Source organism: Rhinatrema bivittatum, chromosome 7 (assembly GCF_901001135.1).
Source record: "Rhinatrema bivittatum chromosome 7, aRhiBiv1.1, whole genome shotgun sequence".
Classification (NCBI taxonomy): Eukaryota; Metazoa; Chordata; class Amphibia; order Gymnophiona; family Rhinatrematidae; genus Rhinatrema; species Rhinatrema bivittatum.
In genome coordinates, this window is record NC_042621.1 from 177,982,156 (window position 1) to 178,009,007 (window position 26,852).

At 43.4% G+C, this 26,852-nt stretch overlaps 1 protein-coding gene across 7 annotated transcripts in view; it reads right to left on the reverse strand.

Annotated features, from left to right (window-relative positions):
* KAT6B (lysine acetyltransferase 6B) overlaps positions 1 to 26,852 on the reverse strand; it is a 452,508-nt gene that overhangs the window by 83,006 nt on the left and 342,650 nt on the right. For all 7 annotated transcript variants that reach the window (XM_029609550.1, XM_029609551.1, XM_029609552.1 and 4 more), the window contains one exon: positions 12,027 to 12,168. In XM_029609550.1, the coding sequence (XP_029465410.1) occupies positions 12,027 to 12,168 (142 nt within the window). The remainder of the gene's footprint in view (positions 1 to 12,026; positions 12,169 to 26,852) is intronic.

Sequence of the window (26,852 nt, forward strand, 5' to 3'; positions counted from 1 at the left end):
ACGCCCCTTTTCCCATCGCATGCGATATTTACCACATTTTGATAAATCCAGGCCCTTGTTAGAATATTAAGCAGCGCAGTGGTGCCACTAAATATCAAAACTATCTGAAAGATAGCCAGATACATTTAACCAGCTAACTTTAGCACTATGCTATGGGATGATCAGAGTTAGCCAGATAAGTTATCCGGTAACTTAACATAGGTGTGTTCCCGGGCAGAGTTAACCAACTAAATTTTAGCTGGATAATGAGTTATCCAGCTGAAAATTTATTTGATTTATCTACCTTATAAATGGCCTGTGACCGACGGCCCGCAAATGCGCAGTAGAGACCAGCTCTACCGCGCATGTGCGGGCGAGCACGTCGCTCTGAGGCAGCTTCAGAAAGAAAAAAAAATGGCGGCGTCCAGTGGCAGCAGCAGGTGGCGACGGCGGTACCGGCAGCGGGCGGCGACGGCCGTAGCGAGCGGCGGCGGTAGCGACGGCGGTAGCGGCGACAGCGGGCGGTAGCGAGGGAGGGAGAAGAGAGAGAGAGGGAGGGACGGACTGAGTGGGAGGGAGGGACGGAGAGAGAGAGTGGGAGGGAGTGACTGAGTGAGAGGGAGGGACTGAGTGGGAGGGACTGAGTGAGAGGGAGGGAGTGGGACTGAGGGAGGGAGTGGGACTGGGAGAGAGAGGGAGGGAGTGGGACTGAGGGAGAGTGAGTGGGACTGAGTGAGTGAGAGGGAGGGGGGAGGGAGTGACTGAGTGGGAGGGAGGGATTGAGTGAGGGGGAGGGACTGAGGGAGGGAGTGGGACTAAGTGAGAGAGAGGGAGGGAGGGAGTGGGACTGAGGGAGAGGAGGGAGGGAGTGGGGACTGAGTGAGAGTGAGTGGGACTGAGTGAGTGAGAGGGAGGGAGAGAGGGGGGAGGGAGTGAGTGAGACTGAGTGGGGGGGAGGGACTGAGTGATAGGAGAGGGAGGGTGGGGAGGAGTGGGTGAGGGAGGGGGTGGTGAAGAGTGAGGGGAGAGAGAAAGAGGGGGAGGTGAGAGACAGAGGGATGTAGCCCGTTTTAACGGGCTTAACGGCTTGTATTCTACTATTTTAGGCACTTAAAAGCGGATTATGTTCAGGAACCGAAGGTATCTCTCTGTCCCCAGAATGTTCACATTTTAAGCGATAAGTGATTTCGCTGGTTAAGTTGTGAAATATTCAAACATCTGCATCTACCTAGAAAACTCACAAATTACCTGCTTAAATGCCACTGAATATGAACCTCTGTATGTGTCTTAGAAAACAATTCAAAAGAACTTTGGGAAAAAAAAATTACTGCCACAAAATGCCCTCAATCCAGACTTGCCAAAGGAAAAAAAAGCTGAGGGATGAAAGACCCTTCCATAATAGTGAGATGTCAACAAAACAAAGTTTATTCCCTATAACAAGTATTCTTGGAAGACAGCAGCAAGTCAATCACACAAGTGGATTACATGATCCATGCCTGCCACACTGAACTGGCTGGATTCTTCAAGACGCAATCTTTCATTACTCAGACAGCAGTTCCCATGCTGCTGTGAACCCCTGGCTCCCCCCATTTCCATAACAACTTTGACTAGGGGGGAGAACAACTCCAAAGAGAAGGTGGAAGTGACTGTGAGTAGTGAAATGCTGTTTTCGTAGAAAAACTGTTACAAGTAAGAAACTTCATTTTTATTGAAGATAAGAATTTTGGTCATATGAGTGGGATTCCCTAGCTGTCCTTAACAAAACGGGGAAAAACCACCATTAGCACTGGACAGAAATATATAGAATATACACATTATATACTGCAATCTATATCTAATTTATTTTGTTAAATCCCATTTCTTTTATAAACAAGGAACAATGCAAAACAATAAAATTGGACATTAACTGAGACTTAACTGGGCTCTACCTCACAAAGAGGTTGTGGAGAACAGACAATCCAAAGCTATATTTTTACAGTGTGGGAAACTGATAAGCATGGGGTAACCTGCATGGCGCTTCGAGTAGATGGTGACCCCTGCGCTCAATCCGTAAGAGGCCAAGAATCCCTGCCCCCCTGAGGACTACAGGGCCATGCAGGGGCTTCAGAGAGTCCCGGCAGTCGACGGCCACAGTGGTGACAAGGGCGCTCATTGGGGAATCCAGTGCCATGGTCCAGTGCCTGGTCACTGGGGCTCAATGTAATTGAGGCGGTAATGAGGGGTATCGGTGGTCCGAAGGCCTCTCCAGTGGCCCCACACCTTGATGGCCTTGAGGGCGTCAATGGTACTAAGGCAGCACCGCCTTGTGATGGCATTGAGGTCATGTTGGCACCGAGGTTGCACACCTCGATGACCTAGTGGGGTCAACAGCATCGAGGGCTTGCTACCGCTTCAACCTCGCCAGCCCCTAGGGTGGCCATGAATACAGCTTGATGGATCAAGGGTTCAACAACATAGAGGGCCCCCTGGGGCATTGAAAGCACCACGGGCATCGATGGTACCACGGTCACCATAGCACTGAGTGCAGCAAGTGTACTGCGGCAACAAGAGCCATGAGGGCACCGAGGCATCGAGTGCACAGACCATGGAAAGTGCCCGAGGTCACAATACCGAGGGGATTGAGTGCATCAAAGACACTGTGACATCAAGTGCCTCAAAGGCACTGAGGCATCGAATGCACCAAGGGCACTGTGGCAAGAGCACCAAGGGCACCATGCAGAGGGATCGAGTGCATCAAAGGCACCGTGCCATCGAGTGCATCGAGAGCACCGTGGCATCGAGTGCATCAAGAGCACCGTGGTATCGAGTGAGCCGCATCATGGAACCACAGCACCGAGGCCCTAATGCCCAAATCAGTGCAGCGAGAGTCCAGTTCCACCGATGCTGACGGCACCAAAGGCCTCTGTGGCATTGTGGGTGGTCAAGCATCTCGATGCAACAAGGGTGACCTTGGACTTCAACGCCGTCAAGAAGACCTTGGTATCCGAAGATGGGCCTTGTCCCCAACATGGTCCAGACATCGATGCGTCAGACAAACGATGTATTGGTCACAGCTGTGCACGGGCATCGTTCATGGGCATGGCACTGAAGTGCAGCAGCAAGCTGCTAGCCCAGGCCCTACTCACCCTCTCTCCCATGGAGATTGCATTACCAAGTCTGGCAAGCAGAAGGGCAGGCACTATCATCCAGGGCTCCCACATGTTGAGACTAGTTCCTTGAGACGTGGGGAGGATGAGCTCTCCTCCCCACAAGAACGGCATTGGTCCTCGATCCTTCCACCATCTGAATCCACCAATGGTGAGCGATCGGTGAACCACCATGGAACTCCAGCCCAGGTAGAACTCAGGCGAGTCCCCAGGCTCAGCGGCCTATACGGATCACCGGACTGCAAACTCCAGTCTTGTCAACACTGTGAGGGAAACAAAAACAGACAGAGCAAAGAGAGGACACAAGTACAAAAACCTGCAGGAGCAGGTTTTTTTTAGGGGGAATTAAAAACTGTCAGGCTGCACAGACAGTTGGAAAAGAAAGAAAGAAAGAAAAGCTGCAGCTCTAGAAATCACTTACAAAACTGTAAGAATAGAGCAAAGCTGAATACTGTGAAAAACATTTTCTTAAAAAAAAAAAAAAAGAGCCCGAGCTCCACAACCGCAAGACGACAGCTACGCGGAAAAGAAGAGACTGAAAGGTTCTGCCTAGGGAGCAGGATAATGACTACAGCTGCACATGCTCAGAAGGGCATGCTGAAAGCTCTAGAATCTTTGAGATCAAAGTTCCATGCCGGGCTCCATCCGATGATGTCGCCTATGTATGAGGACTAACATCCTGCTTGTCTTAGGAGAACTTGTAGGTTACAGTGACTATTAAACTCCTTTGTGTTCTTACAGATATTCAAATGACCACACTATTGACACAACTGCAAAATAAAATAAAAAAAAAAAACAAAGAGCATCATTAAGTTAAGAATACATTTGATTCACAACTTCACAAAAACTTGAAAATGCTTCAAATTGTCAAGTACCTTCAGTACTTTTATGTTGAGTCAACAGTACAAGTACTGACATGTACTGCTTGCATGATACTGACATTTTAAAATGGAACAATTATACTGAAAAGTTCTTTGATACAGACTACACTGAGACAATTATCTCAGCAGCATGTTAAAACACAGGCCATTTCTACTGCTTGCACTAAAACAACTAAGGATGTTTAAACAGGCTCAGAACAACATGATCCATGCTTTGAGAGGTATACAGAAGTCACATTATAAGAACATAAGAAATTGCCATGCTGGGTCAGACCAAGGGTCCTTCAAGCCCAGCATCCTGTTTCCAACAGAGGCCAAAACAGGCCACAAGAATCTGGCAATTACCCAAACTGTAAGAAGATCCCATGCTACTGATCCAATTAATAGCAGTGGCTATTCCTTATGTAAACTTGATTAATAGCAGTTAATGGACTTCTCCAAGAACTTATCCAAACCTTTTTTGAACCCAGCTACACTAACTGCACCTAACCACATCCTCTGGCAACAATTTCCAGAGCTTAATTGTGCATTGAGTGAGAAAGAATTTTCTCCAATTAGTCTTAAATGTGCTTCTTGCTAACTTAATGGAGTCCCCCTAGTCATTCTATTATTCGAAAGTGTAAATAACCAATTCACTTCTACTCGTTCAAGACCTCTCATCTTAAAGACCTCTATCATATCCCCCCTCAGCTGTCTCTTCTCCAAGCTGAACAGCCCTAACCTCCTTCAGTCTTTCCTCATAAGGGAGCTGTTCCATCCCCTTTATCATTTTGTTTACCCTTTTCTGTACCTACTCCATCGCAATTATATCTTTTTTGAGATGCGGCGACCAGAATTGTACACAGAATTCAAGGTGTGGTCTCACCATGGAGCGATACAGAGGCATTATGACATTTTCCATTTTATTAACCCTTCCTAATAATTACTAACATTCTGTTTGCTTTTTTGACTGCTGCAGCACACTGAGCTGACAATTTTAAAGTATTATCCACTATGATGCCTAGAACTTTTTCCTGGGTGGTAGCTCCTAATATGGAACCTAACATTATGTAACTACAACAAGGGTTATTTTTCCCTATATGCAACACCTTGCACTTGCCACATTAAATTTCATCTGCCATTTGGATGCCCAATCTTCCAGTCTTGCAAGGTCCTCCTGTAATGTATCACAATCTGCTTGTGATTTAACTACTCTGAATAATTTTGTATTATCTGCAAATTTGGTAATCTCACTCGTCATATTCCTTTCCAGATCATTTATATATATATATTTAAAAGCACCAGTCCAAGTACAGATCCCTGAGGCACTCCACTGTTTACCCTTTTCCACTGAGAAATTGACCATGTAATCCTACTCTCTGTTTCCGGTCTTTTAACCAGTTTGTAATCCACGAAAGGACATCGCCTCCTATCCCATGACTTTTAGTTTTCTTAGAAGCCTCTGACAAAGTCCCTCATGAAACGCCTTCTGAAAATCCAAATACACTACATCTACCGGTTCACCTTTATCTACATGTTTATTAACCCCTTCAAAAAAATGAAGCAGATTTGTTATGCAAGACTTCCTTTGGGTAAATCCATGTTGGCTTTCTATATGCTCTACGATTTTGAACTTGAGAATAGTTTCCACTATTTTTCCTGGCACTGAAGTCAGGCTCACTGGTCTATAGTTATCCGGATCGCCCCTGGAGCCATTTTTAAATATTGAAGTTACATTGGCCACCCTCCAGTCTTCAGGTACAATGGATAGGTTACAAATTTTAACTAATAGATCAGAAATTTCATTTTTTAGTTCCTTCAGTACCCTAGGATGCATACCATCCGATCTAGGTGATTTGCTACTCTTTAGTTTGTCAATCTGGCCTGGCCTACTACATCTTCCAGGTTCACAGTGATTTGTTTCAGTTAAACTGACTCATCACCCCTGAAAACCATCTCCAGAACTGGTATCTCCCCAACATCCTCATTAGTAAACACGGAAGCAAAGAATTAATTTAGTCTTTCTGCAATGGCCTTATTTTTTCCTAAGAGCCCCTTTAACCCCTCGGTCATCTAATGGTCCAACAGACTCCCTTCACAGTTTTCTGGCTTCGGATATATTTTAAAAAGTTTTTATTATGAGTTATTGCCTCTATGGCCAACTTCATTTCAAATTCTCTCTTCGCCTGTCTTATCAATGTTTTACACTTAACTTGACAATGCTTATGTTTTATCCTATTTTCTTCAGATGGATCCTTCTTCCAATTTTTGAAGGATTTTTTTTTTACTAAAATAGCCTCTTTCACCTCACCTTTTAATCATGATGGTAGTCTTTTGCCTTCCTTCCACCTTTCTTAATGCGTGGAATACATATGAACTGCGTCTCTAGGATTGTATTTTTAAACAATGTCCATGCCTGTTGAACACTTAACCTTTGCATCTGCACCTTTCAGTTTTTTTCTAACTATTTTCCTCATTTTATCAAAGTTTCGCTTTTGAAAGTTTAGTGTTAAGAGCTGTAGATATACTTATTGTCCCCTTTCTAGTTATCATTTTAAATTTTATCATGTTATGATCACTGTTGCCAAGTGGCCCCACCACCGTTACCCTCTCTCACCAAATCCTGCGTTCCACTAAGACTTAAATCTAAAATAGCTCCCTCTCTTGTTGGTTCCTGAACCAATTGCTCCATGTAGCAGTCATTTATTACATCCAGGAACTTTATGTCTCTAGAAAGTCCTGATGTTACATTTACCCTGACAATATTGGGGTAATTTAATCTCCCATTATTATTGCACTGCCAAATTGGTTAGCTTCCCTGATTTCTCTTAACATTTCATCATCTGTCTGACCATTTTGTCCAGGTGGACGGTAATATACTCCTATCACTATACTCTTACCCAACACATATGGGATTTCTACCCATATAGATTCTAAATCATTATGTCAGTCTGTTTCTTTGCTGTTGAGCATAGGCTTATGAAATGTGATGAATAGTATAAGAAGCTGGTGGATGTACACAGAAAGAACTTAGGGTCTTGTACTACAGATAATTCTCTATTAACTGGATCTTCAGAAATTATAGACCCAAACGCTTTTGGCTGATGTATATTTACAGCCATCAAAAAAGAATATTTGGCCATCTGACAGAGTCCAATTCATACACTGTATGCAATCACATAGTGGCAAAGTAATAAGATATTATTTGTAGGACCTGGCCAAATTTGTCTATCTGAATGATAGGTTAGGTCAGTGGTTCTCAACCTTTTTTTGGCCGGGACACACCTGACAAATGGTTCTCACATGCGTGACACACTGAACACGTGACCATCACGGGGCTAAATGTAAACATGCACTCTGCATCCACAGGAGTCCCCTCTACCCCCAGCAATGAGTGCACAGCAGATCTAGGACATTACCCATACAACTCACCATACAAAAAAGATATTCTGGTTCTGATGACATCTCAGTAAAAGCAAAACAAACTCCCTTTACTACCAGGCACAATAGCCTTCCTTATGAAAAGACAGTAATTTACCACTAATGCATATCCTATTGAGAAAACACAACAAATAAGATTGATACAAATGCCTACATGCTAGTAAAATACCTCACCTCGGTCACCTACCCAGAACTGACCTTCACCAAGTACAGAAAAAACACAAATTATAAATATGGAGACAGAAACTGGAATGGAAAACCAAAAAAGCCACTCTGCATGCAGTGCGAACCTGGAGAAATGGAAAGAGAAATATAGCACCTAACATAATCCCAGGATCTGCAATAATGCACACAAACTAACCCGCACAAAGTTACACCTATATTATGGAACACACGCAAACAGTAATAATCCTATCTAAGAAATACAACTATTAAACCAGGCCCTAAACACCAATACATTTCCTATTGGGAAAACAGAATAAGCCAAGCTGCTACAGAGCCCCACACAGAAATAACTGTAAAGTTATACCAAAAATGTTACAAAACAGCTGCTGAACAGAATAATATTCAATTAAACACTCACAAAAATGATCAAAACATGTCCAAATATCAATAAAATATTTCAAAACAGCAGACATCGCATAATACCCAATAATTAAAATGGCAGTCAATCAAGAAAAATAAATTTAAAAAGCCACCTTTACTTACCCTCTCCAGCAACTCTCCTACTCCTTTCCCTTCCAGGCCAATAGCACTCACCAGAAGCAGCAAGGGCTGCTGAAGCTCTGTCCTCAATCTTCTTCCTTAGCGCCCACAACCAGTCACTCACAACACACATATCCCCAATTAGACCCCACGACCAGTCTCTGTCTCTTTCACACCAGTCATCTTCCTGACCAGTCTCTCTTTCTCACACAGAAACATATCACCTTCCTGACCAGTCTTGCTCTCTCAATCACACTCATGCTCTCTTATATACAAGCTCTCAATCACACACAAAAGCTCTCACACCCATTCACGCCAGCTCTCACCCAGGCTTCCATTTACACCTCCACACACCAGCTTTCACCCAGGCTTCCATTTACACCTCCACACACCAGCTCTCACCCAGGCTTCCATTTACACCTCCATACACAAGCTCTCACCCAGGCTTCCATTCACACCCACACACACAAGCTCTCACCCAGGCATCCATTCACACCCACACACACAAGCTCTCACCCAAGCACCCATTCACACCCACACACACAAGCTCTTACCCAAGCACCCATTCACATCAGCTCTCATCCAGGCTTCCATTCACACCCACACAAGATCTCATCCATTCACACCCCCACACACAAGCTCTCACCCACGCACCCATTCACACCCACACACACAAGCTCTCACCCATTCACACCCACACACACAAGCTCTCACCCAAGCACCCATTCACACCCACAAGCTCTCACCCAGCCTTCCATTCACAACTACAGATACAAGCTCTCACCCAGGCTTCCATTCACACCCACAAGCTCTCAACCAAGCACCCATTCACTCCCACAGACATAAGCTCTCACCCAGGCACCCATTCACACCCTCAGAGTAAAGCTCTCACCCATGCATCTATTCACACCCAGAGACAAAAGCTCTCACCCATGCATCCATTCACACAGACACACCAGCTCTCACCAAATACAACTTCTTCCTTCACTGCAGGGATGGGCTCCAGTTCCGCCGTGGCTTTAATCCGACGGGCCTTCTTTTTTCGGCGCCACAGGGATGGGCGCCTCAGTCGGGGGTCGGGTTTCCTCTTCACCGCTACGGGGATGGGCTTCCGTAGCAGCCTTGCACCGTCGGGGTGGAGTTTTCTCTTCACCGCTACGGGGATGGGCTTCCGTAGTGGCCTTGAACCATCGGGGTCGGGTTTTCTCCTTCACCGCTACGGGGATGGGCTCCCGTAGCGGCCTTGCTTCGTCGGGGTTCTACACTGCCATTCCTCCCACCCCCACTCCCGGGCTATGCCGTGCCTGCCTCACCGGCCAATCAAAGGCTTCCTCCCTTCTTCCTATTCCCACTGACAGGTAGAAGGGAGGAGGCTTCCGATTGGCCTGCGCGGGGGAAGGCAGAATGAAGGAGGCTTTCCATTGGACAGTGGGGGTAGGAAGAAAGGAGGCTTTCAATTGGCCCGTGGGGGTTGGAAAAAGAGAGAAAGAAAGTACAATGGGGCAGTGGGGCACCGGGAGACGCGACACGCCTGCCGGTGTTTGGCGACACACTGGTTGAGAAGCGCTGGGTTAGGTACTACTAGTGACCAAAGTCCCAAGATATAGCTATACACAATGTTTGAATCAGGCATGTTTAGGATTTGTTTTTTGCTTTCCATCTCCATCGGAACTAGCAGCCATTTTAGTTTTGTCACCATAAGTCTTCATTCGCAACTTTTCAGGATTTTTTTTACCTTATTAACCTCCCAAATCATTGTAATGGCAATCTTCAGCTGATGGGCATACATTAGGGCTACATTAAAAGAATTGTAGGACCTATATTTGGCCAATAAGTGTCTCCGTTGCATAATGGCTGGGATTCTCTCCTCCCAGGGCCATGAACACTATCTTTTGGGCATTTCCAGCTCTGGCAAGCCTGGTAAAGAGAAGATCTGACTCAAATACGCCACATGACAGTTCACAGTAGTTCACTGATTTGGCCTCAGTCCATTTTATTAAAATCTGTGTCGCATAAGTAATTCAAATTCAATTGTTTATAATGAGTAAATATAACATACCAGACTAAAGTTTTTACCTGTATCACAGTTTTTTCATTTTTCTCCTTTCACATATAAATACTCAAAAATAAGAAACAAAGTACAAAATGTAATACAGAAAAATATAACTAAAAGAAACATAAGGACTCTGCTGTTTTATCAAGTCAAATGTGTCCAAGAGTTACGCAGAGACAGTCAGGGAAAACCTAAATCTAGGTTCCTAAGTTTATAGCTGAAAACTTCCCTAAATTTAGGCACATAAAATTTAGGATGATTTTCAAAGAAAGATGAGCCCTTGAGCTAGGTGCCTAGAAACCAACATTTAGTAGATCGTTTAGTGGACATGTCATGTGGCAAAAATTAGCCAGATAACCTGTTCCATATATTCAGCGGGATAAACGTCCTACTTAATATATATTTACTTAAAGTTATATAACTACGTGTAGCTGGATTACTTAAAAACCTAAATAGGCTATGATTGAATAGAACCGTTTAGGTTTTTAAGCTATCTGGCCTTGTGCAAAATCTATCATGGAGGCCGGGCCCTAGCATCCCCCCCCCCCCCGCAATCTAAACTAGTCCTCCCCCCCCCTCACTTACCGAAGCCTAAATTTTCTGCTGGGAGTAGGGCCTGTACTTACCCGTTCCCAGCAACGTCCCACACAGCTTCTGTCAAGTTGTGCTGGAAGTGTAAACTACACTCAGTTTATGCTTCCAGCACTAGACATAAACTGAGTGCAGTAATATGTAATATTTGGCTAAATTAGCCAGATAACTCAAGCCCTGCCCGGAATGCCTCTATAATACCCCTTCATCTGGCTAAAATTATAGTTGGATAGCTACTTATCTGGTTACAATTTAGCCAGATAATTGGCTAAATGTGCCTATTTTGCCATTTAGACATAACTTTTGAGTTATTCGTCTACATAGCTTTTGACTATGGACCTCCTAAACTTCAGCAAAATTTCGTCCAAAATTAGGCACCTAAGTTTTAGGATAAAAATGTGCCTAAGACTCCCCAAAACTGAGGCGTCTAATTTTAGACCTGCTATTCATTTTACTAAATATAGGTGCTTGGGATAGGCACCCAGTGCTGAGCACAAAAAAGTACTTTCCTATCCTGACCCTGTCCATATTTTAAATTTAGGCACCCAGTGAAAATAAAGGCCTAACTTAGGGACCTTGCTCTAGTCAGTTTTCAAAGAGGAAAAGTTAAATTGTTTAAATCTCAAAGTTAAGTGCCAAAGCCCTTTGAAAATTGACCTCTAGGTACCTCAATTTAAGACTTCAAATAATTCACCTAGATTTAAACACCCAAAGAGCATATTTACTAAAAAGCCTTAACTTGCATGGTTAGTAAATAGGCCCCATTGAGCTTAATGAGCCATGTAGATAAACAATATGTTAACTCAGGTTGCATTTTAATAAATATAACCCTATATAGGTGTCCAGAGCTGAAAACTAGAACTAGGAGGGCTAGCTCTTTTGAACCTTTCTAGTTCCACCCTAACACATCTGCCCACGTTTTAGGCACCTACATTTAGGTACCTAGTGCAAACAGGTGCCTAAATTTAGGGATTCACATCCCTAATCAATTTTCAAAGGAGTCGATTTATGCTCCTAATTCCCTAAATTAGGCACCTTAACTCTTTGAAAATTGACCCTATGAATATATTTTATGAAACACAGATGCTACCTGAATCTTGGGTCACAAGCTGCAAAAAGTGCAATGGAGAATATCCTAAAGAAGAAGAATCTAAATTTCACCACTAAACATTATTTCTACATGTTCTTGATCAGCAATTATAAATGAAATCAAAGGATTGTTTGCCTTTAACTTAGTTTTGACACACTCACCTCAAATACTGAAAGGTCATTCTTTCTGTAGATTTCATTGGCTGGTGGATGAAACCAGCCACACTTCTTTAAATGTCTTTGTAAAATGTTTTTGCTTTTCATATATTTAAGACAGAATTCGCACAGGTAAAGCTTTAATAATCTGTTAAACATTAAAAATAAAAAGTAGGTACCACTGAAAATGATTTAAAATTCAGTAAATCAATATGAATGCAACACATTTTTATGGAACTTAATTGAACTGTAAAAGACTAATTTTTAACACAGATAAAAATATAAAACAGTATAATAATTATTGTATTTATCTAGCACCTTTTTCCAACTAAATCTTAACGAAGCCTAAAATCTTCTCAATACTTTGGAAATGCATAGTAACCTCTAGGATGGATAGGATGGGAGAACATTTCTATTGCCTGTACTGCATGTAAATTTCTAAGGGAAGTACAGGTAATGTCATTTTTATTGGCCAATTACAGTTGCATAAATGGATTGAAAGGATACAATTGTGTTTCATCTAAGCTCACAAAGCACCAGTACAGAGGAGTTCTGAATTTGTTTCCCCAAGTATTCTGGGCTCTGACCATTGGCCCATATGCCCTTCCCAATGAATATCCATTATTTGACTAGATTATAATACATAGTTTTAGAACCTCTTATTTGTAAGCACATTAAGATAGGCTGAGGTTAAGAGGGCAGAAATAGTACATCAGCTTCCAAACAGACACAGAACATAAAGAGACAGATATAATTATCTTCCAAGATACAGACCTCTAGGATACAGTATGCTGAGCTTATTGAGCCATAGAGAGGCAATAAAATTAGCAATTCACAAAAAAAAATAATTTTAATTTTACATTTATATTACCCTTTTCCCTAGAAATTTACTGACTGCAGAGATAGGAAGGCAAGAGAAGAGATTCAGGGCAATACAACGTGTTTATCAGTGGAAGACACTACAAAAACGTATGGCAAAATGAAGCACTTGCATGCCAGTGTACATATTCTGCCCCTGCCAGTAGTAGTAAGGCCATCTCATGTTATACTACATCTCAGACTGGAAAAACAAGCTCTTAAAATGATTTTATATAAACATATATGTAAAACATAAGAGACACTAGGGGAATTTTGGTCTTACCTGGTCAAACCCCTTTGCTATTAGCCCTACATTAGTATGCACGATAGGGAAAAGCCACCAACTAGCATATATACATAAAATAAATATTTTTCCTTGCAGTACTCACTCATTTTCTGTCTTGATGCTTAGCTCTGAGCTTGCATAATTAATAAATTCTGAAGCCGCCTAAGAATATTCTTGCTTGCTTTTCCTGAATATCTGTTTAACTTAAGATGTTTAATTACCTCATTTAAGATTCAGAAATTAAAATTATTTTAAAGACAAAAACCATTATTCAAGTTATATACATAATGTATATTATTGATAAATTAACTGGAATTATTGGAAGGAACAATTCAGAATAGTGTGTAGCATGGAACTAAGAGAAAAGGAACAGACAAAGCAAAGTTGTATTTTATTCTGTTATTTTCTCACTAGTCTACATCATAGAGACTTAGGGCCTCATTTTCTAAAGTATCGCAGGCCTGCGATACTTTAGGTAATGAGGGGCGGGGGGGCCGAAACGGGGGGCAGTCCTGCGGTAGCCGGCAGCGATCGCTGCCGGTTTTGCACCCAATAGCGCCACCATAGAAGGTGTAGCTATTGGGCGCGAAATAGGACGCGAAAAGGCCCTTACCTTTTCATCGTCCGCGGCGTCTTCACGGAGTCGGCCCCGGTGACGCCCCGACTCCTCCTCTTCCAGGGCCGACTCCGCCCCCATATTGGTACCGCACGCGATAAGGGACTTTTCCCGTGCGAAACGTCCCTTATTGCGTGCGATCCGTCTGGTAAATGACCCCCTTAGAAAGCAGCATCTTGGTGAGGAGGTTCCATGGTTGTGGTCAGTATTCCTTCCAAAAGCAGCTTTTGCTGAATGCAAAGCTACTCTGAAATGTTTTGTAAAAGCTGCAGCTCTATGTATGTCAGCTATTGAAGCTTCTGTATTTCATACATCTGACATTCAGTACATACAGTTCAAGCAGAATGTATTCTTACAACTGTGAATGCTTTGCAAGCCTTTATGATGCAACACCTCATCTATCTAGTATCAGTGGACTTTTTTTTTTTTTTTTTTAACACCCTTCTTTGCTATTCCATATGGCATCTATAACCTCTCCCATTTTATTGATTCAGCTTTTCTAGAATACAGTAGTGTGGTTGCTGTGTTAGTACACTTAGATCCATAGAATTACAAATCAACAGCCAAACTGCAGGTGAAAACGTTTGACTGGACTAACACAGTACTCTTGTGACTGGCTTTTCAGAGTTATATTACATTCATCAGGTCAGTGCAAAACAAGAGAAATGTGACAGCAGAAAAATACCATATGGCCTATCCAGTTGACCAACTCTAACATCTCTACCACATCCTCATAAATCCTATGTACTTATCCCCATGCTTTCTTGAAGTTGTGTACTGTTTTGGTCACTACCTCCTCACCACTGCCCCCTATGTATAAAAATATTTCTTATGCCCCCCCCCCCTCCCCTTGTTCCAGAGCCTCCTTTCCATTGAAAGAGGCCCATCTCTTGTGCATTAATACACTGGAGTTATTTAAATGTCTCTATCATATCTCTCCTATAATCTAAGAACATAAGAATAGTCATTCTGGTCAGACCAAAGGTCATTCAAGCCCAGTGCCCTGATTCCAACAGTGGCCAGTCCAAGTCACAAGTACCTGACAGGATCCCAAGGTATACATGTTAGATCTTTAAGTCTCTCCCCTATGCTTTAAAATGAAGCCCATTACCATTTTAGAAGCCACCTCTAGACTGACTCCATATGATTTATAAACATTTGAAGGTGCAGTCTCCAGAATTGTACAAAGCACTCCAACTCAGGTCTCATCAAGGACTTATATAGGGGCAATATCACCTCCTTGCTTCTGCTGGGCATTCCTCTCCCTATGGATCCAAGCATCTTTCTGGTTTTGCCATCACTTTAGCTACCATACGATCATCATATGTGATCACCCCCAGATGCTGCACGCTCTTAGAAGAATTTCACCCTCTATACTTTACCGCTCTCTTAGAATTGTGCAGTCCAAATGCATGAGCCTGATTACATTTTTAAAGTCTTAACTGCCAGACTTAGACCATTCTTCAAGCTTCGCTAGATTCCTCCTAATGGTTTCTATACCTTCCTCTGTAACTATCCTGTTCCAGATTTTGGTATCATTCACAGAAACAACAAACCTTTCCATACAGTCCTTCTGCCATATCGCTTATGAAAATGATCAAAAAACTTGGTCCAAGGGCCAATCCTTGTGGTATACTGTAGGCACAATAAAGGCCACAATTTTAGGTTAGGCCAACAGATATTTTACCTGAGCTAAACTAACATGGATGAGTAGCAAGGACTGGATTTTCTTTCAGACTGGAAAAGGCAGACATTACAGAAAAACAATATTATAAACCTGGTTTGACAAGATCCCAGATACTGTTTACTCTGGCTTGCCTGAAACAAAGAACTCAACATAAATTGGACACTGCTCATCTTTAAGCATTCCTAAAGCTATGCAGTCACATATTCCAAGATGAACTTTACACTCCAATTAGAGATTGAATTTGCCCCCCAGCCCCCTCCTCTCACACAAAAGCATTTCCTGGTAGCCTTATGGCATCTCTTGCCGCCTGGAAACCTCTTAACCAAAGGAAAGTGTCCCTGGTAGTCTAGTGGTGGCCTGGAGCACCCCCGAGGCCCTAGACCAGCCAATACCATTTTTCAAAGTGATGTCAGCCAGCCTTTGCCCCATCATGTGATAGCACCAAAGACTGGTCGATGCCAGTTTGGAAAATAGCACTGGGAGGCACTCTGGGCTGCTGCTGCTAGATTAACAGGGACATTTTTCTTAGGTAAGAGAGGGGTCTGCGGGAGCCACTCGACTACAGGGAATGCTTTTATGTGCGTGTTGGGGGGGGGGGGGGGGGGGGGCCAGGGGCTGGAGGTGCAGATACTAGGAGGTGGGAGGTAGAGAAGTATTCTGTTGGTGGGAGCCTTTTTGAACAAAGGGAAGGGAATGGGGCATCGCTATAACATTCTTTTTTTTTTTACTTTTTGCACTATTGGGTCACTTCTACAGGTGGCAGGGGGTTGGACAGAAGTCTACTCAGACCCGGGGGGGGGGGGGGGCTTGCACAATGGGAAGGAGGGTTTCCGGGTCGCGTGACCCTTTCAGAAGATGTTAGCCCCAGGTGAAAGGGACACAATTTTCAGCCTTTGCCCTCAATATTTTTTTTGTGATTTTTTTTCTGTGAGAAAAAATATCACAGAGAAACTGCCATGATATTTTCCTGGGAAGGGGCAAAATATTGCAGGAACATCCCCCCTGACATACTTAATAACTACCGTCTAATCGCAAAATATTGCAGGAACATCCCCCCGCAAAATATTGCAGGAACATCCCCCCCAAAATACTTAATAACTACCGTCTAATTGCCCCCGCCTGTCACACCAGGTATTCCCCTATCCTATTCATAGCTTTAATATTATTATCATTAATATTATCTTCATTATTTATTATGATTTTCTTGACTACTATGTTTACTGCTTTTGTTCATGCTCTGCCTTGCATGATCCTAGTTGACCATTGTGATTGTTCCCGCTTCTTTCTCTGCTTTCTTGGTTTAATGTACCCCCTCCCCTCTCCCTGTTTATTGTAATTTTCCATGCTGTTGTTTTGCTGTAAACCGATATGATGTCCCTATGAATATCTGTATAGAAGACTCTTAAAATAAATAAAATAAAATAAATGTTGCCCCTCCTGCAGTAAAATATCATGGTTTAGTAAATGACCTCACTCAGTCAGATATTTTAGAGTCCATAGCAAGTGCATTCAGTTTATCCATAAGTCACAGGTGTGTGACTGTCAAAGCTCTTACTCAAATCGAAGAACACTACATCTAGCATTCTCCCTTGATCCAATAATCTGATCACCCAATCAAAGAAACTGATCAGATTCATCTGACAAGGTTATGAATGCCATGAGAAATACCAAAGAAAGATATTAGAACACGTTAACGGGGGAATTTTAAAAGGCCGCACATGCAAATCCCGGGAGATAACGTGCGTGGCCAGGCCGCAGGCGTGCCGAGCGCATTTTCAGAGCAGCCTGGCCACGCACATATCTCCCGGGCCTTTAGAAAGGGGCAGGCTGGGGGCGGGGGCTGGCCAGGACAGTGCCATTTCGCGCTGTCCCGGTGAAGCCGACGTGCGGAACCCACTCCTGCTCTGTGGAGCGGGTAAGGTCAAAAACAAAAAAAAAAATTTAGTTTAGTTAGGGAGGGGTTTAGGGGTCAGAGAGGAGAGGGGAAAAGTAGGAAGAATAGGTAGGGGAGATAGGGAAGTTCCTTCCCAGTCCGCTCCTTAATTGGTTTGGACTGGGAGAGAACTTGGGATGGCCCGATCACATTTCGGGGTGTTTTTTTTTTTATTATTATTATTAAAAAACCCCTTTGCATGCCCGCGGCATCACAAACGTTATAAAAACGGCGTGTCCATGTGCGTGTGCCAGGAACCGCGCCACACGGACGCGCGCGAGTATGCACCTTTAAAAATTTACCCGAGTTAGTTCAGTCAAAAGGTTATCACCTACAACTTTTTTGTTGATCTTTATTTTTGTTTCTCTAATAAAGCAAAACTTTAATGCACCACTGAAATTTAAACAATACGTTCCTTTTCATTCACAATTTCAGGGCAGTCATCTTTATCTCACTGTATCATCCACTAAACAGATTTTTCAAATCTGTAAAATATTTCTAGACTGGATTTCTGTAATGCTCTCTAATTCACTCTTACCTCATTTCTACTCTCTCTCTTCTCGTTATAAAAATTAAAGCTCTCCTTATTACTAAATTGACCTCTTTATTCTCTCTTTCTAGTCCTTTGATTCATCAGCTTCATTGGCTTCCTATCCCTTTTCATTTTACATTTCTTTGCTTTACAAAGCTTTCCATTTTTCTGCATTCTTCTATCCTTGATCTGTGGCTCATAGTTATGTTCCAACCAGCTTTCTATGTTGTCTTAATGTCCTTTGATTTTGTACATCTAAGCAAGCTTCTTTAGCTGCTAGTACTTTTTTATATGTAGCTCTCAAGGCAGAAAATGCTTTACCGCTTTTTGTGCAATCTGCTCTACAATAAAAAAAAAAAAAAAAAAGGTTGAAAGCACATTTGTTTCCTTTAGTTTATTTTTTAATTGAACAATTAGTCATCCACATTTATTTTTATTTGATTATGTTATTTTTTAATGCATTTCTAGTAAGTTAATTGGTGTTTTCTTCCCCTGTACAGCATCCTGATGATCTTTTTACATTAATTTTAATTCAAGGTTTTATACACTATATACTGTTTAATTGCACCGTTTAAATTTATTATTGTATGGCATAGTGTAAAAAGGCATCAAATTAATTAAACAAACATAAATCAACTGCTAACACACAGTGATCATTCGACTCAAAAATTCCATTAACTTGAGTCCTTTTCAAAACATATTTTTCTTCAGATAAAAGAAAAATAAACGTTATAGTACTCAAGTCCAGCAAATGTTTTTTGGATCCCTGAAAAAAAGTTTACATGCTGAAACACAATCAACCAGATTATGAATTTGGTGATGTATTTGCCCCTTTATTTTTTGTGATTTTTCACAACTTATTTTGAGGTAATAGTCCTATTTAGCCAAGAAATAAAAAAGGTAGATTTTAAAAGGAGCACGCGTGCGCCGATTTTATAGCATGCGCATGTTATAAAATGTTTCCCGAACGTACATACGTGTCTGATTTAAATGTCCATGCTCATGTATGGGCGGGTGGGCTCCTCCGTGCGCAAGGGGGGGGGGGGGGGAATTTTAAAAAGCAATGCGTGGCGACGCAAGTAGGGCTTCCCCATTTCCCTCCTAGTCCGCTCCAATTAAGCAGCGGACTGGGAGGAAACTTCCCTATACACCTACCTAACCTTCCTACCCTTTCCCCTCTCCTCTCCTCCCCGACCCCTAACCCTTTCCTAGCTACTCACGGTTTTTTTGTTCCTTACTTACTGCTCCTCCAGAGCAGAAATAGACTCTGCGTGCTGGCCCAGCTGCTGGTGCGTGCTTCCCCGGGGCAGCGTCTAATGGTGCTATCCTGGCCCACCCCCGCCCCTCCCAGACCACGCCCCCCAGGACGCCCCGTTCAGCAGGACCAGCACTTCGGTGCATAATGTGTGTTACGCGCATAGCCGGACCCTTTGTAAAATATGCGCGGTGCGCGCAAGGCCAGGCCACGTACGTAACCCCCAAAATTTATGCGCACCGCCCTTTTAAAAATCCGGGCTTAAGGGAGAGAGCAATTCTCAAGGGAAGGAGAAAGGCTGTCTCTAGAAAACACCTCTAAAGACAAGAAGGCTCAGCATGCCATACAAGTGGGGTTCCTTAGCTATGGGTTGCCTTCAAGAAAGAAAAGAAAATAAGAGCTGCCAATTGGCAAGAACTTATTCACAGGTTCTGGCCTGCCAGTTTTTTCCTGTTTCTTTAAGCTTCCAGCTCACATGGAACCAGCTTTTATTTGGCATGGGCAGTATGAGCCTTCGTCTGCAACTACCGTGCTCATCCAGGGGCCATAACCAGCAGCTACTTCTGGAACCCAGTATATGAGGACTCTAAATATGGACACCAGGGGGCCAATGTTCAAAGGCGTTTAGCCAAATAACTTTAGAGGCTAAATGCCAGCTTTTGAATATTTGGGGAATATATCTGGCTAAATTTCAGCTGGAAAAATTATTACCCAACAAAATTAAGCCAGATAAAATGGCATTCTGGGTTGGAGGAAAGTTGTCTGGCTAACTTAACTGATTTTCAGCTGTATCCAGCTAAGTTAGCCTCATAACTTTCAAACTACCTCAGAGCAGTCCTAAAGTTATCCATCTGCATGTAGTTGGATAACTTGAGGCTTAACCAGCTACATTCAAAGGAATATAGTTGCTTAAGTGGCTATAGGATAAACAAAAACACACCATGGGCTGTGGGGACCTGGCAGCCTGATTCCCCAACCCCCACCCAGCATATTAAAAACAGGCCAACCTGGGCTGAGCTCCAAAGCCCTTCCCCCATCCCCTCCTAGTAAACTTTAACTCTTTCACATCTCTAGGTCTGGTCATTGGCATCACCACTCGAATCTGCCAGAAGAGGTCATAGCATATCGCTATTCAGAAGGCTGGAAGAGATTTTTAGAAGTACTGGGAAGTGGAAGGGGGATGAGGGAAAGAAAAAGGCATTCAAAGGTAATTTTCATCAATCAGGGAGAGGGCAGGTGAGACTGGTGACCAGACCTAGAGTTTTGTAAGTGTTAAAGTTTACTAGGAAGGGACTGCAGGGGTGGGGGGCTTGGTCCTACAGGGCCCCTTTTTCCACAGATTGGATAGGGGTTGAGGAATCAGGCCACCAAGGCCCATACTCCACCATTTATTCTTTTACTTTATAGCCACTTAACCAGTTATATGCCTTTGAAAACAGCTGATTAAGCATCACGTTATCCAGGTACACTTACCAGATAATTTTAAACCTAACTGAAGATATTCAAAGATAGCCGGTTAGGTTTAAAGTTATCTGGCTAAAGGTAACCAGATACTTTATTCAGGGATCTTCAGTGGGACATTAATCCCACTGAATTTCCAGGATAATTTATCTGGCTAACTTCATCTGTTTAAGTCAGCTGTTTCAGGGAGTTTTATTTATATTTGGGGGGTGGGGGGGGGGTTAATATTGCCCTCCAAGTGTCACCACTGAACCATGGCCAAAATTTTCTCTCTCAGGGGATTTGACTACCACCTCTGAGGTTGAAATATTTTGTTGAGAAAAAAGATTTGCATTTTATTTATTTTTTTCTAAACAGGGAAGAACCCCTAAAATGATAAAATGAGCCACAGAAGGAAAGAAACTGGGCTCTACCGCTCTAAAAGGCTATGGAGGATGGGCAATCCAAATCTATTATTCTGATGGGAGCCTGTATCTAGGCAATGTGTATGAATATGTGGGCTGAACTCAATGTTGCAGCCTTGCAAATCTCCTCAGGGTAAGTAGATGGTCCTAACATGGTGGACCTTTCACATGTCCATCTAAGGTCAATCCTGCCTGGGTGTAACAAATGGAGATGCAGTTAGAAAATCAGTGCTAGCTAACTTCCCCTGCCCCCTCCCCCTCACCCACACCCAACCTAACCCCATCCTGAGGCTCAACCAAAATTTGAGTAGCTAAAGTTAGCCACTCAGCCAGCTAAGGGGGTTAGTTTCCAACTTGCGTTATGGCCTTATTGCATGCGTTAAAGCGTTTTCGCATACGAAAAATGCCTTAACACATACGAAAAGCACCATAATGCATGGTGCAATGCTAATTTTTTAAAAGGGGAGAAGTTGGGGGCGGGATTTTTGGAAAAGTGGGCTGGCTTCGCACTTTGTGAAGCCATATCGCATAGTTTTAATGTGGAAAATAACTATACCTTTTTCACTGGCATTAAGCAGTGCAATATGCCCATAATGCAAATTGTGTTTTAGGCATTTTTAGGCTGGGGAAGGGCCCTGAGATGGGGGGGGGGGGGAAGGATTGGAGGAGGGCCCTAAGATGTGAGAGGGAAGGGGAGGGGAGGGGAGAGAGCGAGAGAGCAAGAGAAAGAGAGAGCCTTTGGGGGTGGCACCATAGTAAGCAGCTATTTATGCTACTATAGGAGGCCCACCTAGTAATTCGAGGAGAGGTTCAGGTAGTAGTGTAGGGATTAGGGGCCACTTTGACATGTAGGGGTTAGGGCCTACTACCTAAACCTCAATTCGAGTTACTAGGTGGGCATCCTACAGAGATATAAATAGCTAACTACTAGAAGGGCCTTATAGCTAGTCTGTCTCTCTCTCTCGCTCATGGTTGCAGGTAGGAACATTGCAATAAATAGGCTATTATTATAAAACACGCCCCGCTTCCTATCGCATGCGATAGTTTGCTGAATCTAGCCTGAAGTCTCTCTGAAAATTAACTTCTACATAAATTTCAAAATTTAGCAAACTCTGTGTTTTAATAGTCAAATTTAGTTAAACTGCTAGCCCCAATGGCATTTAGATGACTGGCAACAGCTGTCCTGAGCCGAGAGGAGCTCTTACTTTACAAGGTGAACAGTTTTGTTTGTTGGCTTCCATCCTTCCTGAGGGACTTTAGCCCACAATAGGACCTGCCAGCTCTGCCCGCTGGAGATGATGTCATTGAGGGACTTTGGGATCCTTTAAAATGCTAGGCCCAATGGTGGTGGGCTGCTGGCAATGTACCGTTCTACCTGGCTCTTTGCCTTATTTTTATTCTGATTATTATTTTTATGGGATGTTTATTATTTTAGCTATTAATAATTTCAGTAGCTTGTGGCTTTAGCCTCAGTGTTTCTTCAGGGCTTTTTCCTATGACAGATATAGATGTACAGGTTATTCCAATCGGTTATGGAAATGGGCGTTTAAGCACTGATTCTTAAGAAGAAAAATTTGGTTCCTAGATCACCTTCAGTGTTAGCCTGTCTTCCATAACTGACCAGTTATAAAAATGTTAAGGTTGACTGAAAGACATTGGTACAAAGCTCAATCAGATCAAACTGAAGAGATGTTTGTCCAGGCTAGAACTATTTATTGATCTGCTTTTATGACTATATGAAGGGTATACTTTCAAACAAAAATTCAAGGAACTTTGAATCACCCATTAGAATTATTTGCTGTAGTAGATTGGTCTTTACATTTGCCTAAGGTTGGTAAAGAGTTGGAAAAATTTGATTGTCAAGGTTTTTTTAGTTTTCGCAAGAACAAGGTAGCAAGTTTGGATAGAGTTTGATAAAATGGGGGTCAGAACCGTAGTTTCTATCATCAAGTCAGCCTAGTTACTTGGAGTGTGTTTCAATATGTCTCTAAGGGAGTCATTCATCAAATCGCGTTAGGGCCCTAATGCACGCGATAACGCCATAAGGCATGCGATAAATATCGCATTGCGAAATGTGTATGCAAATTTGAAAAATGTATTCAAGGGCAAGGAGTTTGGGTGGAGTAAATGGAAATGGGAACAGTATAACATTGCATGCGATACCATAATGCACGCTATCACCGGATTTAACGCCGGAATAACTACATCTTTTTTCCTGGCGTTATGCCCGAAACGGGATTTATCGCAAATCCCGTTTTAGGCAGAGAGAGGGAAAAGAGAGAGAAGAGAGAGGGAAAAGGGAGAGAGGGAGACAAAAGAGGGAGAGAGAGAGGAGGGGAGAAAGGAGGAGAGAAAGAGAGCCTTTGGGGAGGCATACAAGTCAACTTTTTATACCACTGTAAGAAGGACCATTCTGAACTCAGGGTGAGGTTTTGGTGGTGGGACAGGTTTTGGGGGACAGTTTTACATGCATAGTCAGAGGTATGACCAGCAAAGTAGACAGCAGTGAAGATTTTATGTGATTTGGAGTGATGAAAGGTACACAAAGATGAGATTTATACATTGTACTCTCGACCTACCTTCATAGCTGCTGGGTCAAGAGTACAATGTACAAATCTTATCAAATCACATAAAATCTTCACTGCTGTCTACTGTGCTGTTCATACCTCTGATTCTGCATTTAAAATTGCTTGCCAAAACCTAGCCCACCACCAAAACCTCACCCCGAGTTACTAGTTTGTCCCTCTTACAGTGGTATAAATAGTTTACTTATATGAGCACTTTATAAAGAGTCTCTCTCTCTCTCTAGCCAGCAGCCCAAAATGCAATAAAAGGCCTGTCTGGGTGCCTTCTCAGTGTGTGATGTGCATATTGCGAGGTGTGATAAATTTAACATGTTGCGCTAAAATAGCTATGCGATGTGGTATCAGGAAAATTACCCTAATCACGCCCTTTTTTTTTTCTTTTTTTTTTTAAATTGCGGGCGCTATTTTTAGCAATTTTATAGCTAAATGATGAATCTAGGCATAAGGTAGACAAAAAATATCATGTTGAAGATGAAATCTATTGAGTCTCTCTGGATGACTGTCCATTTTGGAATTTCTGCTTCTTAATAGATTTGTTTGGGGATATTATATCCGAATTTGTTAACCTTTCCTTGGAGGAAGAGGTGGTTCCATACATATTTAAGAAAGCAATTGTTTTGCCAGTTTTAAAGAAGGGTAAGTTACTTCTTGACAATTTTACCAGCTACAGACCAGTTTCCAACTTATCTTCTATTGGAAAAGATTTAGAGAAGTTAGTTTTGCAGCAGCTTGATGAATTTTTAGGGGGATCATAAATTTCTTAGCAGCCATCAGTGTGGGTTCAGAACAGGGCAAAGTACTGAGACATTATTATGGTCTTTGAATGATTTTTGTCTACATGAAATGGATAGGGGTGGTGCAAAGATATTAATATTATTAGACTTGTCATCTGCATTTGACACCATCAGTCAGTCCATTTTGCTCAATCATTTAGCTGGGATTAGGCACTGGGGGACTGGTTTGACAATGGTTCCACTATGTCAGATCATAAGGTACAGGTCAGCTGTTGGCAGGGTGTCAGATTGGGGAAATATTGCAATGGGAGTCCCTCAGGGATCTGTCTTATCCCCAACTTTGTTTAATATATATATAGTCAACCACTAGGATTATGATGGAAGAATTGGGACTGGTAGTCAAGATATATGCAAGATGACATAGGTGAGCCCAGTGCCGCATGGCCGGAGCCGATCCTTAACCGCAGGGTGCCTGGTGACAGAGGCCAGAGGGAGGGGGGAGAAAAGCAAAAAGGTGGAGCGGGGTAAGCCAGGGTACCCTCCCCCCCCGTCCTATCTTTTTGCCGGAACCAGGAAGCAGGAGACGAAGCGACGTCCTAGCCCTGCCCTAGGGCTAGGACGTCGTAAGGGCGCACCGGCCACGCCGGTGGATGATGCATGCGGCCCCTTAAAGGGCCGCAGCATGCTCAAAGCGATCCTTTTGGATAGCTCGACCGACAAGGAAAACCACGCAAAGGAGCAAAGTGGGATAAGCGAGACGCTGTCGATCACAGTTTGGAGGCAGGAAGCAGCGGAATAGATGGAAAGGCGAGGTCGGTCGCGGTTATATTAAAAATTAAAAACGCGAAGCGGCGGTCTAACCGAGCCGCAGGAGCAGGGGATATCGGAGCGGCGGCTGGTTATCGGCTTGATAGGAGGCCCGGTAGACCAGCCGGTGCAGCGAACTCCCCCACTACACGCAGGGGAGAGGCCCTAGCTAGTAGAGAGCGGGCAGTGCTTTAGTGGTCCCCGGTCCTTGTGGGGGGAAAAAGCAGCAGTTACCTGCATGCAAAGGGATTTCCACCAGCTGCACGTGAGGGGGCAACTTGAGCGAGTGAGCAGTTTTGCAGCAGACCACGTGCCCATCAGTGGAGTGAGGTCGGCCCGAGAACATCCTTACCTGGGTGCATCTAGCAATCCGATGGAGCAGAACACGTGCCATCAGACGCAGGCAATCAGTCAACAAAAACAGCAAGTATAAAAAAAAAAAAGTTATTGTTTGTTTTTCAATTCTGCATTGCCCCACCCCCCACGGGCCTGGGGCAGAATAGGAAATGTATGTTGATGATGATTCTCGGCCATGCGGTTTCCACACTGCCTGGGTGGGGATCGACGGGGTGGTGGGAGGCCTTGGTCTGCCTGACGAGGGGGGGGGGTGGGTGAAGCAAGTTCTTGCTGTACGGAGTTAGCCCAGGAACTAGAGCAGCCAACTACTTGCCAGGAAACCAGGGTTCATATACCACTGCTGCTCCTGGTACCCTGGGGCAAAGGTACGAACAGAGTACAAGCCCTTATTCGGGGGATAGTATACTTATGTGTTGTCTCAAAACCCCCCCACTCCTAGTATAGAAGAGGGCAGAGACGGCCATCAGGGTTTGCTTCGGGTAATAAATTAAAAAAAAAAAAAAAAAAATATATATATATATATATATATATATATATATACACATACTAAATAAAAGGAAATAACTTGGGTACTAATGGAGATGGGGCTAAGGGCTTGAACATTAGGCAGAGGGCACAAGGGGTTGGGGAGAACCGCGCAAAAAAAAAAAACAAACCCAAAACACAAGGAGGCCCCTTGTTAAACAGGGCAGGAAGGGAACAGCTGATGCCGCCCAACAGTAATTAGCCTAGTGGTTTGAGCAGTGGGCTAAGAACCAGGAGACCAAGTCCTGCTGTCGCTCCTTGTAACCTTGGGCAAGTCACTTTAGGATTACTGCTAATAACAAATGAAGAGATTACTAATGTATTTACAGTTTTCTACAGTCGCAGGTGTGTCACTTCAGCGAGTACGGAGACGGAAATATCAGGAAGAAAAACGCGAGTGGGACGAGCAGCATGAGGAGGGAACAAGAGAAGCAAAAAAGAGCAGCCCAAGAAAACTGCACGGCAAGAAAAGAAGCGTGACGAAAAAAGAACAAGAGCTTCAGGAAGTAGAGGAAGAAGCCAACACGGCAGGGGACCAACTCGTGGCAGGAGACTGAGTAGAGCCGAGACGGTATGGCAGGAGAGCAGTAATGCAGAAATGAAAAGAAGTGGGGAATCGGCGACGTGCACCCCTGACCACATTGTCCGAGCTATGGGGAGGGTGTGCCAAGGACACTGAGGAAGAGAATAAAAAAAAAGTATAGGCATCTTTACCATTCTGCATGGACGGCGCAGATCGGAAAGAAGGAAGAACCGGAGAGCCGGATCAGCAACCCTTCACAAGGAGATGAA